Genomic DNA, 13,765 nt, shown 5'->3' with positions numbered 1-13,765 from the left:
AATGATTTTGAAATTGTAAACAATTACGTACTTTTTGCTCAAAACAAGTTCATTACACGAAATAAACGTTGTTCATAAATCTCAGAATATATTCGAGAAATCTCAACGTGATATGAAATGTTTGCACCAATTTATTTATCCGATTCATTAGCCGATCGAAGTGTTTCGGCGAGATTTATTTTTTTCCCTATTTCGGACGGAAGGAGCGGAATAAATATTAATAATAAAGGAGGGTTTGCCTTCAAAATTACGCAGAGGAGGCAAAGCGTGTTGACGACTCCTAATTTGACGTAATTTGCATAGATTATGCCGGTTCGTTGAGTGCCAATCTTTTTAAGTGGCTTCTTCTACTCATTTTGTGTTCCTGCCGCGGACCAATAAGGAATTTATTATATCCAAGTGCTTTCTTTACGAATATTTTATGTGTTTCATGAGGTAAGTTTTCTTCTCCTGCCTGTTTTTTTAAAAACAAAACATTGTTTCCTTCTCTTTTATGTATGTATTTTGATGATATTCTCCGGGTGCTCTTGTGCACTGTGTTTATAGAATATAAAATCAAATTCGAAGTATTTACACAGTTACCGACTAAAATAGCACAGAGTAAGTGAAGGCAAGCAAAATTGAGTTTATCCGTGCCACGATTTTGAAAGGAATCCTTTATCTGATAATTGCACTAGACATTGAATAGCAAACATAGAATATACTATTAATCAGAAAACGTAGTACATAAGTTAGGAATACATGTCAAACAATATTAGCCTGTTTATTAGTGAGGTAAAAGATCCAATTTGTTTGTTCCGTAGTGTCAGTAGGTGGCGCTGAGGTTCGCGTCCCGTGGCCGCTGCCTTCGCAAATATCGCCTAATCCTACCCTGCCCCGCTCAGTAAGCCAACATTATCTCATGTTATTTTTCGATATTACCTCGTTACATCGGCTGGGGGCGCGTAAATCAAATTTATGGCCTTTTTATACAGGCATTAAAATTTTATCAGCGAGATTTCTTTCTGAATTGTCCACTATAGCCCTGTTGCCCCTCATGACTTTCGAGTGGCCTGACAAGAGGGATTTGTCTGTTATATTTTAGGGATTCTTCTGCAATGTTTTTGTTTATTGGAATTTGTAGATAATATTTTAATTGAGACTTATTTTTTGTAGCCTATATTATGTGCTCTTATTTTCAGTTGATATAATTGCCGAATCTGTCATCAACCGAAACTCAAAATGGAAGTTTTCAGTAGTAACTTTGAGCTCAACTAAAAACTAGTTAATAAAGTAGCATGCTGTTGATTAAATATATACTCTCAGCAGTGAACGAATAGGTACTAATGATGAAAATGTTGACCATATATTATGGGTTATGTGAAGTATACCTACTGAATTATGTTTTCCCAAATCTGTGAGCCTAGGCGTAAATGGTCCCAAAAATAATTAAAACATACCTTTAGATACATTCTAATGGGTGCTAAGTGATAGCAGTGAGATAAATTCATGGACATTTAGGATGGTTCCATTTAGATTTTTTCCGGGTTTTGCCTGGGGCGATCTTCCGTTGAGCGGGTTGAAACGGGTTGAAACAATAAAAGCAGGTGCGATGTCGATCTTATCGATATGTGCTGTTGCGCGCTAGCCGCCGGCAGCGGCGGGTTAAGCCGCGGTTCCTGCATTGCGACACGGTAGAATTAAAACGTTTTTATTTTTACGTAACGTAGGCACTGTTTCGCTTTTATCCTTAAAGGGTAAGTACGATTCAGCCTAAAGCTGCGATGCTGGCTGGCTGAAAATATTTATTCGCGCTGAAAATATTATCGAACTCGAATAGATATACATATACATTACGGGTTTTAAGAGATTTTCCGTGAGAGTGAAACGGTAAAGTGAGATGGTAGTGCGATCCAGAAAAAAACAATAAATGTTAAAAACAAAAAAACAATTCCGAATTAAAATGTTGCAACTAAACTTCTCTGACTACATATCAGAACTTTAATAAATCTAAGAAATTCGCTACATATTTGAAACCAGATCAAAAAGCATGTATTACAAGCGTAGGTATATACCAATATAAATACAGCTCACGAACACAAGTTAAACAGAAAAGAAGATTTAAAACATGGACGTTGGCGTCGGTGCATCACAGGATAAAAAATATAAAGGTGAACTCCAAGCAAATTGAACTTTTGTTTTAGTCTTACAAAGGATGTCATGCTTGTATAGTCAATAAAACAAAAATGAACAAGTATGGCGGTGCACTCATTGAGTTTGCCGTTAATTTTCCCCTGATATTCCTCTCTGGAAAACACAGAGAAGTTGTCCACAGAATTACACACAGAGCATGAGTTGAATGATGATTCGAATTTAGTATTGTTTTAGTCTTAATGTACACATTGATAAATGTTCTTTGCCGTGCCCAGAGACGTTTAATGCTTATTTAAAATATTCCTTAGTAACGATTTTGTACAGAAAACAATTGCTAAGCACTTCGTTAAGTTGTAGTGTGTGTGACATGTCGCCTTAATAAGTAGCGTAAGTTAGTTGTATACGAAAGTTAATTAAAGGTAATCATAAGATCAACACGTCCCCTTTATTGCTCCCTAAGTAAGTAACCATTTAATGTCACAGTCATTAAATGGTTACTTACTTAGGGTACGGCGTTATATGTTTTTTAATTCTAAAGTAAGTACGGTAAAATATATTCTACGTAGGTACTCTGAACACACAGATAAAACCTCACTCTGTATTTCTGTAATCACTTGCATTGAAAACATACGTGCATTGGCTCAAACAAAATTTCAAATTCAGAATATATTCACTGACGCGGCTGTCTGGCCACAAGTTTTTAATACGACCAAATAGCATGGATATATGGACTTGTGTTTGTGTGTGTGTAATGTAGGGCTGCATCTAAAAGATTTTCATAATTAGAACGTGATGGTCAGATGATAATTAGTTTAAAATTACTAAAATATTAGGTTACTCTAAAGAAAGGTTTGATTGTGACTAAAGAAGTTGATTTTAATAACGATTATAGTTTAAAATCTTATATAGATGTTTATACACATTGTTCTTAACACATTAATTATATCATTCGAACATTTAATTCTGTTGACTGTTGTTTTTTTGAGGGGGGGGGGAAATCATCCAATGACTTCTCCCGCCTTGGACGAGGCGGAAAGAGTGTCAGACTATTACTGACTAAAAACCACCCCGTTCCTACTCCTGATTACGCGCTAGGCAGTCTGCAGCTCCAAGTATATACGAACTGTCGCAAGAAAGTCACGAAAGATCATCGTGAAGAATCGATTTAAGAATAATAAATAAAATTACATCTCATCAAACCTTGTAATTAAGATATTAACACACAAAAAATAAAACCGAACCTTTTCACTACGATCCAAAGACACCCATTCACATTATTTTACATGACTTATTTCATACACACATTTATATATAACGGTGGTCATATCCAAACGTTAGGGTGTTACGTTGTTTGAGGAGCGGCGCGACCGCTTGCAATCAGCTAACCAGATCAGTCGGGAGCAAACACAATTGATAGCAACCCGCCAGCCTCATACGCACCTACGTGATAATTCAGTCTTCTCGCTTTTTGTCTACTTATTTAGTTGTTTGTGTTATAGAATATTTTAGATGTTTTAAAATTTGGTCTATTTTGTCTGAAATGGAAGTTAACTGGTGTAATTTGGTGATAAATTCTTTCAAATATGTGTAATCCTGCCCTTGTTTAATTTTAAAATGTCTTTCGTAAAGTATGAAGAGACAAATACTACAAGTACCCATTTAAAATACAACGAATTTTCAAAGTCAACGGCAACTATATACTGTACATAAACTGTATTTGTTATTAACTATACTAAACTTCAGTTAACAAATGATATCATTGTTAAATTTATGTATTACCACAGAGGTTGAAAACAAGCTTGGAGCTTACCTGGTAGGAAGCAATCACTGCAGCCTAGCTCATTCACCATTCTATGATAATGCCGTCGTCATCACATCAACATACCCACTGTGACAGTCCACTGATGAACTCTGTATCTTCTTAACATTAGATAAAAGGGTTAGCCATAATCTTCACGCCTGAACGGGTTGACGATCGCGATTTAAAAGATCTAGGTTTATAAGCGATGGCGGGTTCAATCTCTATGCTACAGCCTAAACCCGCGGGAAGAGTAGGGGTGATGAGGAATGTATACTACTCTGACATCACTACAAAGCTTGACGTATATCATACATAGTATGTGATTAGCCACGAGTCAATATGTGTAACACTTATTATTATTTTATTAACAGCCGTCACTGCCTACTGCACTAGGTACTCATTGTCTAAGTAAATTTTCTTTTTTAAATATATATAAAATATATAGACTATGCATATAGGGAACCTACTAGACAGAGTGACAATATTCGCTAATCGGCTGACATTGGCAGTCGTTGGATACGAAGAGCACAAGACCTAACGCCATAGCTCACTGATATAATGGTCTATATTCGGCAATGAAGAGAAATGAATACACATTTCGATTGCACGGTTGGCGCGGTAGCTGGGCGATCGGCTGCCGCGCAACGTGTAGCGGTTTCGATTTTCGCACGGGACAACTCTTTGTGTGATTCACAAATTGTTGTTTCGGGTCTCGGTGTCATGTGTATGATGAACTTGTATGTTTGTAAACGCATCCAAGATAAATGAGAAACCCTACTGTGGGGTACCGTTTACATTTTTTTTTAATGTATATTATGTTCCTTATAAGAGAATAATAAAAATGTATTTTGTTGATCGGATTCATCCTGTTTCCCTGCATCGTTATATTCTGTTTATGTTTATACACATTCACGGTAAACAGTATTCACATGTGCCAAACACATTGTGCGTGCATTCATTTGTTCTTCAATTGAGGAAGGTGATTTGTTTGATTGCGATTATCAGAAGAATAATTCTACTAGGTATTTTTAGCAATAAAAATCAGTATTAATTTCTTAGATTTTCATTTATCACGTTATCTCTAGATACATATATACACTTCGATTATACATTGCCTAGTGGCAGACGTTTATTGTACATTTCGTTCGTTTAATAAATACCCTTTTACAATATTTACAACTATACATTTGTTTTTCTAAACATTAAAATAATCAGTCATTTCTCGAAGAATATTAAAATTTCAATTATACATAAATTACAAATGAATGTCATTACATTTATAAGTATTTACGAGATAATCATATAGATAAGCTTGAACACATCTGCAATAAAATTAACAAATAATCTATCAACATTTACTCCGTACTCGGCTAGTCTAACATCTAGAAATCTAAATAAATCTAATAATAAATATCTGATATAAATCAAAGGATTTTTAACTCCTATTTATGTACAAGCTCATTGGTTTATCACATTTCAACAAATCCATCTTCGCGACAGATATTAAACTAATACTAGCACTACTCGATCAATACGGGCGCCATACTGATTTATGTGTCGGTATCGTGCCGTTTGAGATCTTGGTAGAAGTAGGACTAGAGGAAAGAACTCGTGCGCTGCGCTGGGAAGGTGCCTTCAGTTCGTTGCGGACGCGTGGTCTGTCCGCCACCGTAGAGTCGGCTGCCTGCACTCTCTTCATCTCCTGCAGTTCAACATTCGCTGGTCGCGTTGGATGGAATGCTGACTTCACTACTTCAATAGGTTCTTCATCAGATTCATCAGTGATTGTCGCATCGTGCATCGAATTGACCTCAGATTTTGAATCAGCTTTAGATCTGTCAGGGCTAGCATTGGCAATACTTCTTGGGCTTCCACTTTGTCTACTGCTTGTTGGAGAAAGTCTAGCACTCGATGTATCCATTGAGGAAACGTTGCTTTGTAAGTGTCTCAATGCTTCGTATGGACTGATGCTGCTCTTTAGTGATAATTCGGGTGGTAATGACTTCATTGCTAGGTCTGCTGGATGTGGACCGAAAGGAAGGAGACCATTCGGTGGTAAGAACGCACCAGGAGGTGGTATTAAGCCTCCTGTTGGCAAGTTAGCCATCGCTGGTGCGAAGGGGAAGAGTTCTGCTCCTGGTAACGTCACTGGGGGTGTAGTTATTGCGCCTGGACCACCTGTTGACAATAGAAATGAATCGTTAGCATAATGCTGTCTCAAAAAAGATTTTTATTTGGTGTAAAGTTACTGCAAATGGTAAAAATATTGAAATACATAAAACTACCGTTGGTAGATTTGCTAACATGACGTAATATGAGAGACGAGCCCCTGGGGATGGCCCGCGGCGCTCGGGCACTCCGTCTATTCCCCGAACAACGGGGGTGCATAATCGTACTAAGGATAATGTACAATCTGTAGGCGTTTAAAGGCGGCATCACCGAAAGGGATGTTTTTTTAGTGCGATATCGGGAGGGTGAGGGTGTGCAATATTTATTTATCTGAACACGACGTAGTTCTTTGCAACACAGACACGGCATTTCGTAATTCGGTACGATACGGCTCCTGCTACGCTAGAGTATCTGTCGGCACATTATTGATGCAGGGCACGTGTGTAGGTGTTGCAGCGGACACGTGTGCACTCCACAAAGCCGAGAGCATCGCGATAAGGAAGTACAGGTATCTACGAACGCGCCGGACAAAGAGAACTCGAAATGTGAAATTTTCATTAGCAGCTGTGTTCAAAAAGTTCTTCCCCGGGAAGCTTTGATTCTCGATAGCGTGTAAGAGAAGCTGGCGCATAAAAAGGACACGACGGAGGCGCAGATTGGGCCACAAAGAGCTCGGAGGTGGTGCTACGTTCGTTTCTCTTTTGTACTTTTTCTGTTTGCAGCAGTGGCAGTGCGCAGACCACTTTAAAAGGCAACGGGGGTGGAAGGGGACGTAACTAGGGGGTAATTTGGCGAGGTGGGGGCCAATATCGGCGTCGTGCCTGATTGAGGTGATTCCCGATCGTTGAATTTGATTCTGTTTTGCTTTGCCCGTTATTTTTAATTAGCATTTATTGGGTTAACCGGTCCCCAGCGCCCAGAGCATTGTTTGAGTAGTATCCGCGAGCAAGAACGGAATGTACTCTTAATTCTTGTAATGTAATATCTCTGTGCGCTCTGATCGATACGCTACGCCAGGGAAGTACATAATCCGAAGTCTTTTGCTTTATTTCCATCATATCCTGATGAAAAAAGAGCAAATCAATTACACATTTCCAAAGTACGTCTCACGTTTGTGAGCGTGCTGCTACGTAGGTTTAATAAAAGTCTGTAGGTGTTTGAGTACATCGCTCCTCGCGTTTCAGCGTCGGAAACAAAAAGTGGCTGGTGGCGCGGTCGCCTACATTGGAATAAAATTGACTCCACACTCTCTCGAACGTGAAGGCAGTGCTTTTTTGTACGTTTAGTAGCACCCCCCACTTTCCCCCGTGGTGCGGACTTCAGCGGGTGGTTTTGCTTCGGTCGGGCCGGTGTTGTTTTGCAGAGTTCAAGAGTCGCTTCTTTTATTTGAGCCGCTTTTGCGTTGTACGGCCTTGAGGGGCGGTACTGTTCCGAGCAACATGTTTTTGAGTGCTGTTTGCTAAATCGGGAATTTTTAAATTAACAAATACCGTTATTGTGCACCGATCGGAAGTTTAAGAGCTAGTCGGATTATACTGATTTTGTAATACGATTCTTTTGTTCGCGGGGTTTTTGATCGTTTTGCATTTTTTCTCAGACTAACGGTAGCATCTATGAAACTAAAATACGTTTCCAAACTATGTGTAACAATTCAAATAACGAGTAATAAAAAAATACGTTACCTTTTACAAGCGAGGCGGTCTGGTCTCGCATTTGCGGCGGCCTGAAGTAGTCAGCCCACGCATAGTTGAGGTACGCCGCATCCAGCCAGCCGGGGTTCAACAGAAACGGGCTGAATGCACCCGGGTGACCGTAGCCATAATCTGCAACAAACAAACAAAAACATTAATATTTGTTTTGAAGACGATCGGCACCAACATATAAAGATGGGTTTGGTTTGTTTCTGATACCAATTAGGCCAATTTACTCAGTAAATACTTTTCGTATCTGGTCAAATACAATGATTGGAGTTTCAACCGGGGCCCGCAATTGCCGCCAAATGGGATTGTCAGCCATAGACATCGCAGGGATGGCTTATTAAGTAGATATTGACGTGGCGAGGTCACTAACGTCTTGAGCCACGTCCGCAACTACTAAAGTCACAAAGGGTGGCCGTAAAGGCGGCGACACACGGGCCGCGCTCTGTTTACCGCCCGACGACTATAACAAGGGCTCTGTATACAAAACGAGCCAGTTTACTACTGCAGTTAGCCGGCTCCTCTGTGCCATACGTTTTTACGACCCTCCAACGTCACGTTGCCTTTCGCCTTTCATAGCGAAACGTTTTTTTTTTATTTGTTTAATCGATACACTACTGAAGACAGCGGCCATCGTCTATTTTAGACAGTTTTATTACATTTTTAATCCAATCTAGAGACGTCCCAATTGATGCGATCAGGTGTAACGCTTTTATTACCGGATTAAACTGTTTACGAGCACTTTGTCTACTTTGTTTTGAACTTTGTATACGCGGTGCTTCTTAGCGACTCGTTATTCGAAGTTTGTTGTTGCGAGTTTTGTTTAAGTAGCCTAATTATATCGTTACCTAAACAATGCATTGTATGGTGCAGACTTCTTAACGCAAGTGAGCAGATGAAGGTTTATCGCGCACTAAAATGTTTACGAAACAATTAGTTCAGTTGTGTGAAGCGTACCCCTTTCCGCGGAGAGATTAGCGAGTGTTTCGTGAGAGCGTTTCCCAGATCGCGGGCATTTTAAATTAAGAACTTGATGGATGGCCCGTCGCGCTGTCACGCGCCAATCCGGGGCTGAGGAGCGTCGAGCTCCGACATCATGGAACAATAATAAGTTAAATGTGGAACTCGGAAACGGGCCGCTCCATTTGTTAATGCCAGTATTCAATTAAATTCAGTTCCCCGACCCTTTGCATATGCGGGGCTCTGAATATTAACGCGGTAAAGAGAGCATTTCTAATGTTGAGAAGTGGTATATGATTACTGAGTGCTTGAATTAATATTAATTCGGGTAAGTGGGGACGTTAACCGACACAGACTTTGTTCTGAAAATTTTAAGTTTATTACATCGACATTTCAGAAGGCATGACTTTTTTAGCTGTGGTTGATATCGGCGTGCTCTTTTTTTGTTTGTAGTGAAAACTGCGATTCAGTGTAAGTTGCATGAAACTTCAATAAAAATAAAGCGTAAATTGTGTAAAACTTTCCTTGGAATCCGATAACATTCAGCTTTTCGAATCAAACAAAAATACTGCACTCACATCGTGAAAGTGTTAAATCTATAAAGTTATTTCTGCGTCCGTTAATCACCGGCGACCTAAAAATGTACAATGGTTAAGAATGTGGCCCGGATCAAAACGCGTCGCGGCCGAATCCGTACCGCTCCGGACAATAAACGGACCGTACGACATATAAGTGTCAGAATGAGCGTTAAATATCTCGACAAGATGAGATGCGAGTGGCGTGTCACTCGTAAATTAATGTTAAGGAGTCTCCTGAATAAATGGAATCAGAGTTATGGCTCATAATTCGGAGGGTGGCGACGGTGCCCCATAACTAACACCGCATTATATACGTCTTCGTTTAATTGTCTGTGTTTATGGCGATTTACTGCTATCAGTTGATGATCTAAATAAGGAACTGTTGAACAAGACATGCGATGTTGTATTTAAGCAGCAAAGAGTATCTTAATATTAAGTGTGGGTACTTCGCGAGACTCTCAAAACAAGTCTAAGGACTCAAGGAGGACGTTTAGAAGTATTAACACTAGTTCAGTTTAGTAGAGGATATTTAAGATTAGGTCTATAATCTGTGGGTTGGAAGGAACTATACGAGCAAACTCCTCAAGTAGTTTCAATGAGTTTTAGTTAAATTTTCCGCAAGTCGTTTGGTAATATCAACAAGGTTCCCAGCCGGGTGATTAGGAGGGTCACTGCCTATGGATGTGGTATTTTAGCAGCTAGCATAGACATAAAATCCATATTTTAGAGGCACCGGCGTCGGGGTGCAGGCGGGGAGATCAAACGGGACTTTACGACGCGGCCCGAGATTGTTTACATCTGTTACAGCCACCGAACCGGCGAACTTGGTAACCGCTGGCCGCTCCTACACCAACTATACTGGTAATACCAACGTACCGAGCCGACTGGCTTCCACGCTTCAATTATTTTAAATATTTAAATTGTGTTCTAGAACACCGCCATCCTGATTACAGATACAAGTTTGAAATGATATTCGTTGTTTGCAAATTCTGTGTCATCAATAAAATATCGCACATACATACGTATTTTTCGACACGTGCGTTTTAATTACCTAAACAGATGTATCTTTTAATGAACTTCGCCCTAGTTTCTATTCTGACAATCCAAATAACATTGGGTTTATTTAGCTATTCAAAAACATTGAATTATGTTTCGCATACCTACGTACGACTTTCGTCAAAAATCTAGTGATGCGAAATATGTAATTTTTATATCCGCACTAAAACCGATACTAAATATATCCGACGCTAAGCCACGTCAAGAACGATTTATGTACTTTCATAATGTGTCTAAATGTTAGTTATTTTACTAACTACATGTTAATTAGAGCGTACGGTCATTAAGACAGCTCCATTGATCGCTTTATTAACTGGTTGCCTTTGAAGTTTATGGTCCAAGGATGTTAGTTTTTCCGCATACTGTCTTTTTATTATTGGTTGAAGTTTGGGCGCAACTGTTTGTTTACACAGACGTCTCGGTACGTTGTAACATCTAAAATAGATTTGTGGTGTGAAAACATTATGATTTCAGTTTAATTTGTTGATTGCTCGCATCACTAACTAAATGTATCGCTTGTTTGATTCGCTTTATTCCTTCACTTTGATTGTTATTTATTGTCTATTTGAATTAGCGGTAGATTTTTTGCGTGGCTCAATGACTAGTTCTAATTGAAAAGTAGTTTCGGTTTGATTTCATTGGTTGTTTTTGATCATTGGTTGTTTAGTTACGTTATTGGCAATGATCATTTTATTGATTGTAGTATCGTGAAAGCATTTTTGAATAGCAAATTTTGTTACGATAAACATATTTATTTTGTGGAGTAGAAACATAAAAGACAATTCGCCGTCACGAAATAAATACTGAACAGTATAATGCAACAAACTTTAAAAAAGTTTCATGAACATTGACCTTCATTTGTTACATTAATTGACTCGTATATTTAGACATTTACACAGCACACGAAAGTATAAAAGCGTGTTCTTGTAAACACCAATAACCATTTATAAGCCCCACGTCAAAACATGACGCTCCTTAATGTTAACTCCTTACACATTAAAGCAGACAATCGATGTTATTTCGAGAAAGTTCCCTAAACCAGTAATTTCAAACGCAGTGAGGATTAAACTGAGTAGGTAATTAATGTCCTAATGATTGACTGCTTTTATCTCCAAAAGTTTCAGTACAAATTTAAACTTATCCCAACAATTTTTCTCGGCACTATTTTTACAAAATTTTGACGTTTTAATAAATGTTAGATTTTTAAATAAAACTCGTTTGAATGTGGTTGAATGCTGCGGCGCCGCAAAATCGACCTCGGCTCTGTGGACTGGCGGCGCGCCAGCTACTCGCGCACGCGCATCCAACAAACGTTTTTATAAAGATTTCGACTTTTTTATTGTTTCTCCATGATATCAGACAAATGGTGATATATTTCAATCCTTTGTGTTAGTTAATCATGTCGGTCGATCAAGTACGATTTTATTTTTAATTTTTATGTTTTGGGCGGTGAAGTAAACGAACATTCTTGCGTTTATTTTAAAGTTTTACATTCTACATCTAGCTGACAATATTGATATTGCAAAAATATCGGAATTATATTAATATAATTAACAAGCAAAATGTTAATGTATTTTTATATAATATTAAAATTTATTGTTTTAAAATATTCATCAAACCTTTTTAGAAAAATTGCGTGCAATTTTGTTGAAACATAATTATTTAGTAAATAAAATTAATACAATCTTTATATAGATATATAAATATTAAAATAAATATACTAGTACTAATATAATAAAATTATTAAATAGAAAAATAATAAAAAAGAGAAAAATAAATGTTCGAAAAAGTTTGAAAGTAACTTTGCGAAAGTTAGAAACTTACTTTGTTTAGTTCTGGGCTCTCTAGGTCCATCGACGGTGACTTTGATGGCTTTCATGTAGGTGGCCACCTGGCTGGGGAACGTGCTGATGGTGATGGTCAGTGAGAATGACTTCCCTCGGCCACTGCGACCCACGAACCTCAGGTCGTTAAACTTGGCGACCTGGTTCTTCATCACCGCCGTACAGTTCCTCAATTCTGCCATAGAATTCTCATCATTTCCAGCCTTGATCGTGACCAGGGTGCCATCCTGCACATCATCCAGGGCCACCACCTTGAAGGCAACTGGCAGCGACTTGTTGGACCTCCAGTGGCCAGGCAGCACAGAGCACAGCACGGCTGGGGAGCCGGTCTGCACCAGCTCACCGTGGCTCTGCCGGTAGTACTCATGGATATGAGCATAAACGTCCGCCATGCTGGGGGCCGGAGGGCTCGCGTGCGGGAGGTGCATCGACTTCAGTCTACCCTGTACGAACACCGCACCGACTCTTGACACGCCACTGAAGTCCTCTGTCACGGCACTGTAGTCTCTAAACACTTTGGTAAAAGTTTCAAAACACGCGACCGGTTTACAAACTCGCGGGAAGTGCGTCGCGTGCGCGCGGAGCGCTCAGAAAGTTGTGCAAAGTACGAGCGCGAGACTCCGTGTGAGCCGCGAGGAGAGAGCAGCGTCTACACCACTTGTTGGGCGCGGACGGCAAGACGCCGGGCGGGGGACTCGGAAAAATAAACGGCGGCCGGGTGACTCGCCGACACCGCAAGCCGAAGACTCACGACGCGCACCGAAGTCGTGGCGAAGGGACGCGTGCTCACGAGAACTCAGTTTCAACTGATGACTGTGATACGACGCGACTTTTTCCGATGGTCAATATTTTGCGTTCGCGCGGTCGCCGCCCCCACCCGGGTGGCGGCCCCTACGTCTCGTAAAAAGCGGGAAGGAGACGAAGGGTGCGGGTGATGCGGTGTCGCGGCGGGAACGAGCGGGACGGCCGCGGTCGGTGTCTGCGTTTTTATAAAAATGCTCGTTGGAGTGGGACGCCGGCGCTCACCGCCGCCTAGTGGGAGAGGGATGGGTGGATTTTTTTGAATCACCGCGGTGACGTATCGCGAGGCGGCGGTAATTAGGCCGCGGGGCGGCGGGAAACCGCGGCCGGCGCGAAAACCTATCAACGAGCTCATGAAAAATTATGATTTTCATGTTTGGAGTCGGCGCCGCTCGCGGGGTGGCACTTCATTTTCGCTAAAGCACGCGAGGAATTTTGATGACAGGGGTTTTGACTGACACTTTTAATCACACCTCATTTTTAACTGAATATTTTTGAAACACAAATGTGTAGAGAATATTGGAGATAAAATTTTATAATCTACTTATTATTATAAAGTATTAAATGGATTTTAGATTGCGTTATGAAAAAAATATTTGAATTCAATAAGTGTGTAGTTACTAAACTTTTACGAACTTTTAAAGTTTTTATGATAACTTAAAAATTTTAAAACAAGGCGAAAATTCTAAACCTCTTGTACTATAGCATTGATTATTTAAGTCCCAA

At 39.8% G+C, this 13,765-nt stretch overlaps 1 protein-coding gene across 1 annotated transcript; it reads right to left on the bottom strand.

Annotated features, from left to right (window-relative positions):
* Window positions 1-4,981: 4,981 nt before the first annotated feature.
* LOC118272226 (segmentation protein Runt) lies at window positions 4,982-13,078 on the bottom strand. Its single transcript, XM_035588587.2, has 3 exons — window positions 12,219-13,078; window positions 7,786-7,926; window positions 4,982-6,112 (listed from the first exon to the last, which is right to left on the bottom strand). Exons 1-3 carry the CDS (start codon window positions 12,664-12,666, stop codon window positions 5,463-5,465), a joined length of 1,239 nt encoding a protein of 412 aa, XP_035444480.1. The 5' UTR covers window positions 12,667-13,078; the 3' UTR covers window positions 4,982-5,462.
* Between the last annotated feature and the right edge of the window lie 687 nt (window positions 13,079-13,765).

This window comes from Spodoptera frugiperda, chromosome 5 (genome assembly GCF_023101765.2).
Source record: "Spodoptera frugiperda isolate SF20-4 chromosome 5, AGI-APGP_CSIRO_Sfru_2.0, whole genome shotgun sequence".
NCBI classification, from domain to species: domain Eukaryota; kingdom Metazoa; phylum Arthropoda; class Insecta; order Lepidoptera; family Noctuidae; genus Spodoptera; species Spodoptera frugiperda.
The sequence above is the reverse complement of the archived record's forward strand: the minus strand, read 5'-3'. Positions and strand labels throughout refer to the sequence as shown.

Bases quoted from the DNA above. Each gene is read 5' to 3' on its own strand.
- LOC118272226 (XM_035588587.2), bottom strand. From the start codon at position 12,666: ATGCACCTCCCGCACGCGAGCCCTCCGGCCCCCAGCATGGCGGACGTT. The intron at 7,927-12,218 runs GTAAGTTTCTAA...TGTTTGTTGCAG, and splicing joins AGAGCCCAGAACTAAACAAA to ATTATGGCTACGGTCACCCG. The intron at 6,113-7,785 runs GTAACGTATTTT...TATTGTCAACAG, and splicing joins GACCGCCTCGCTTGTAAAAG to GTGGTCCAGGCGCAATAACT.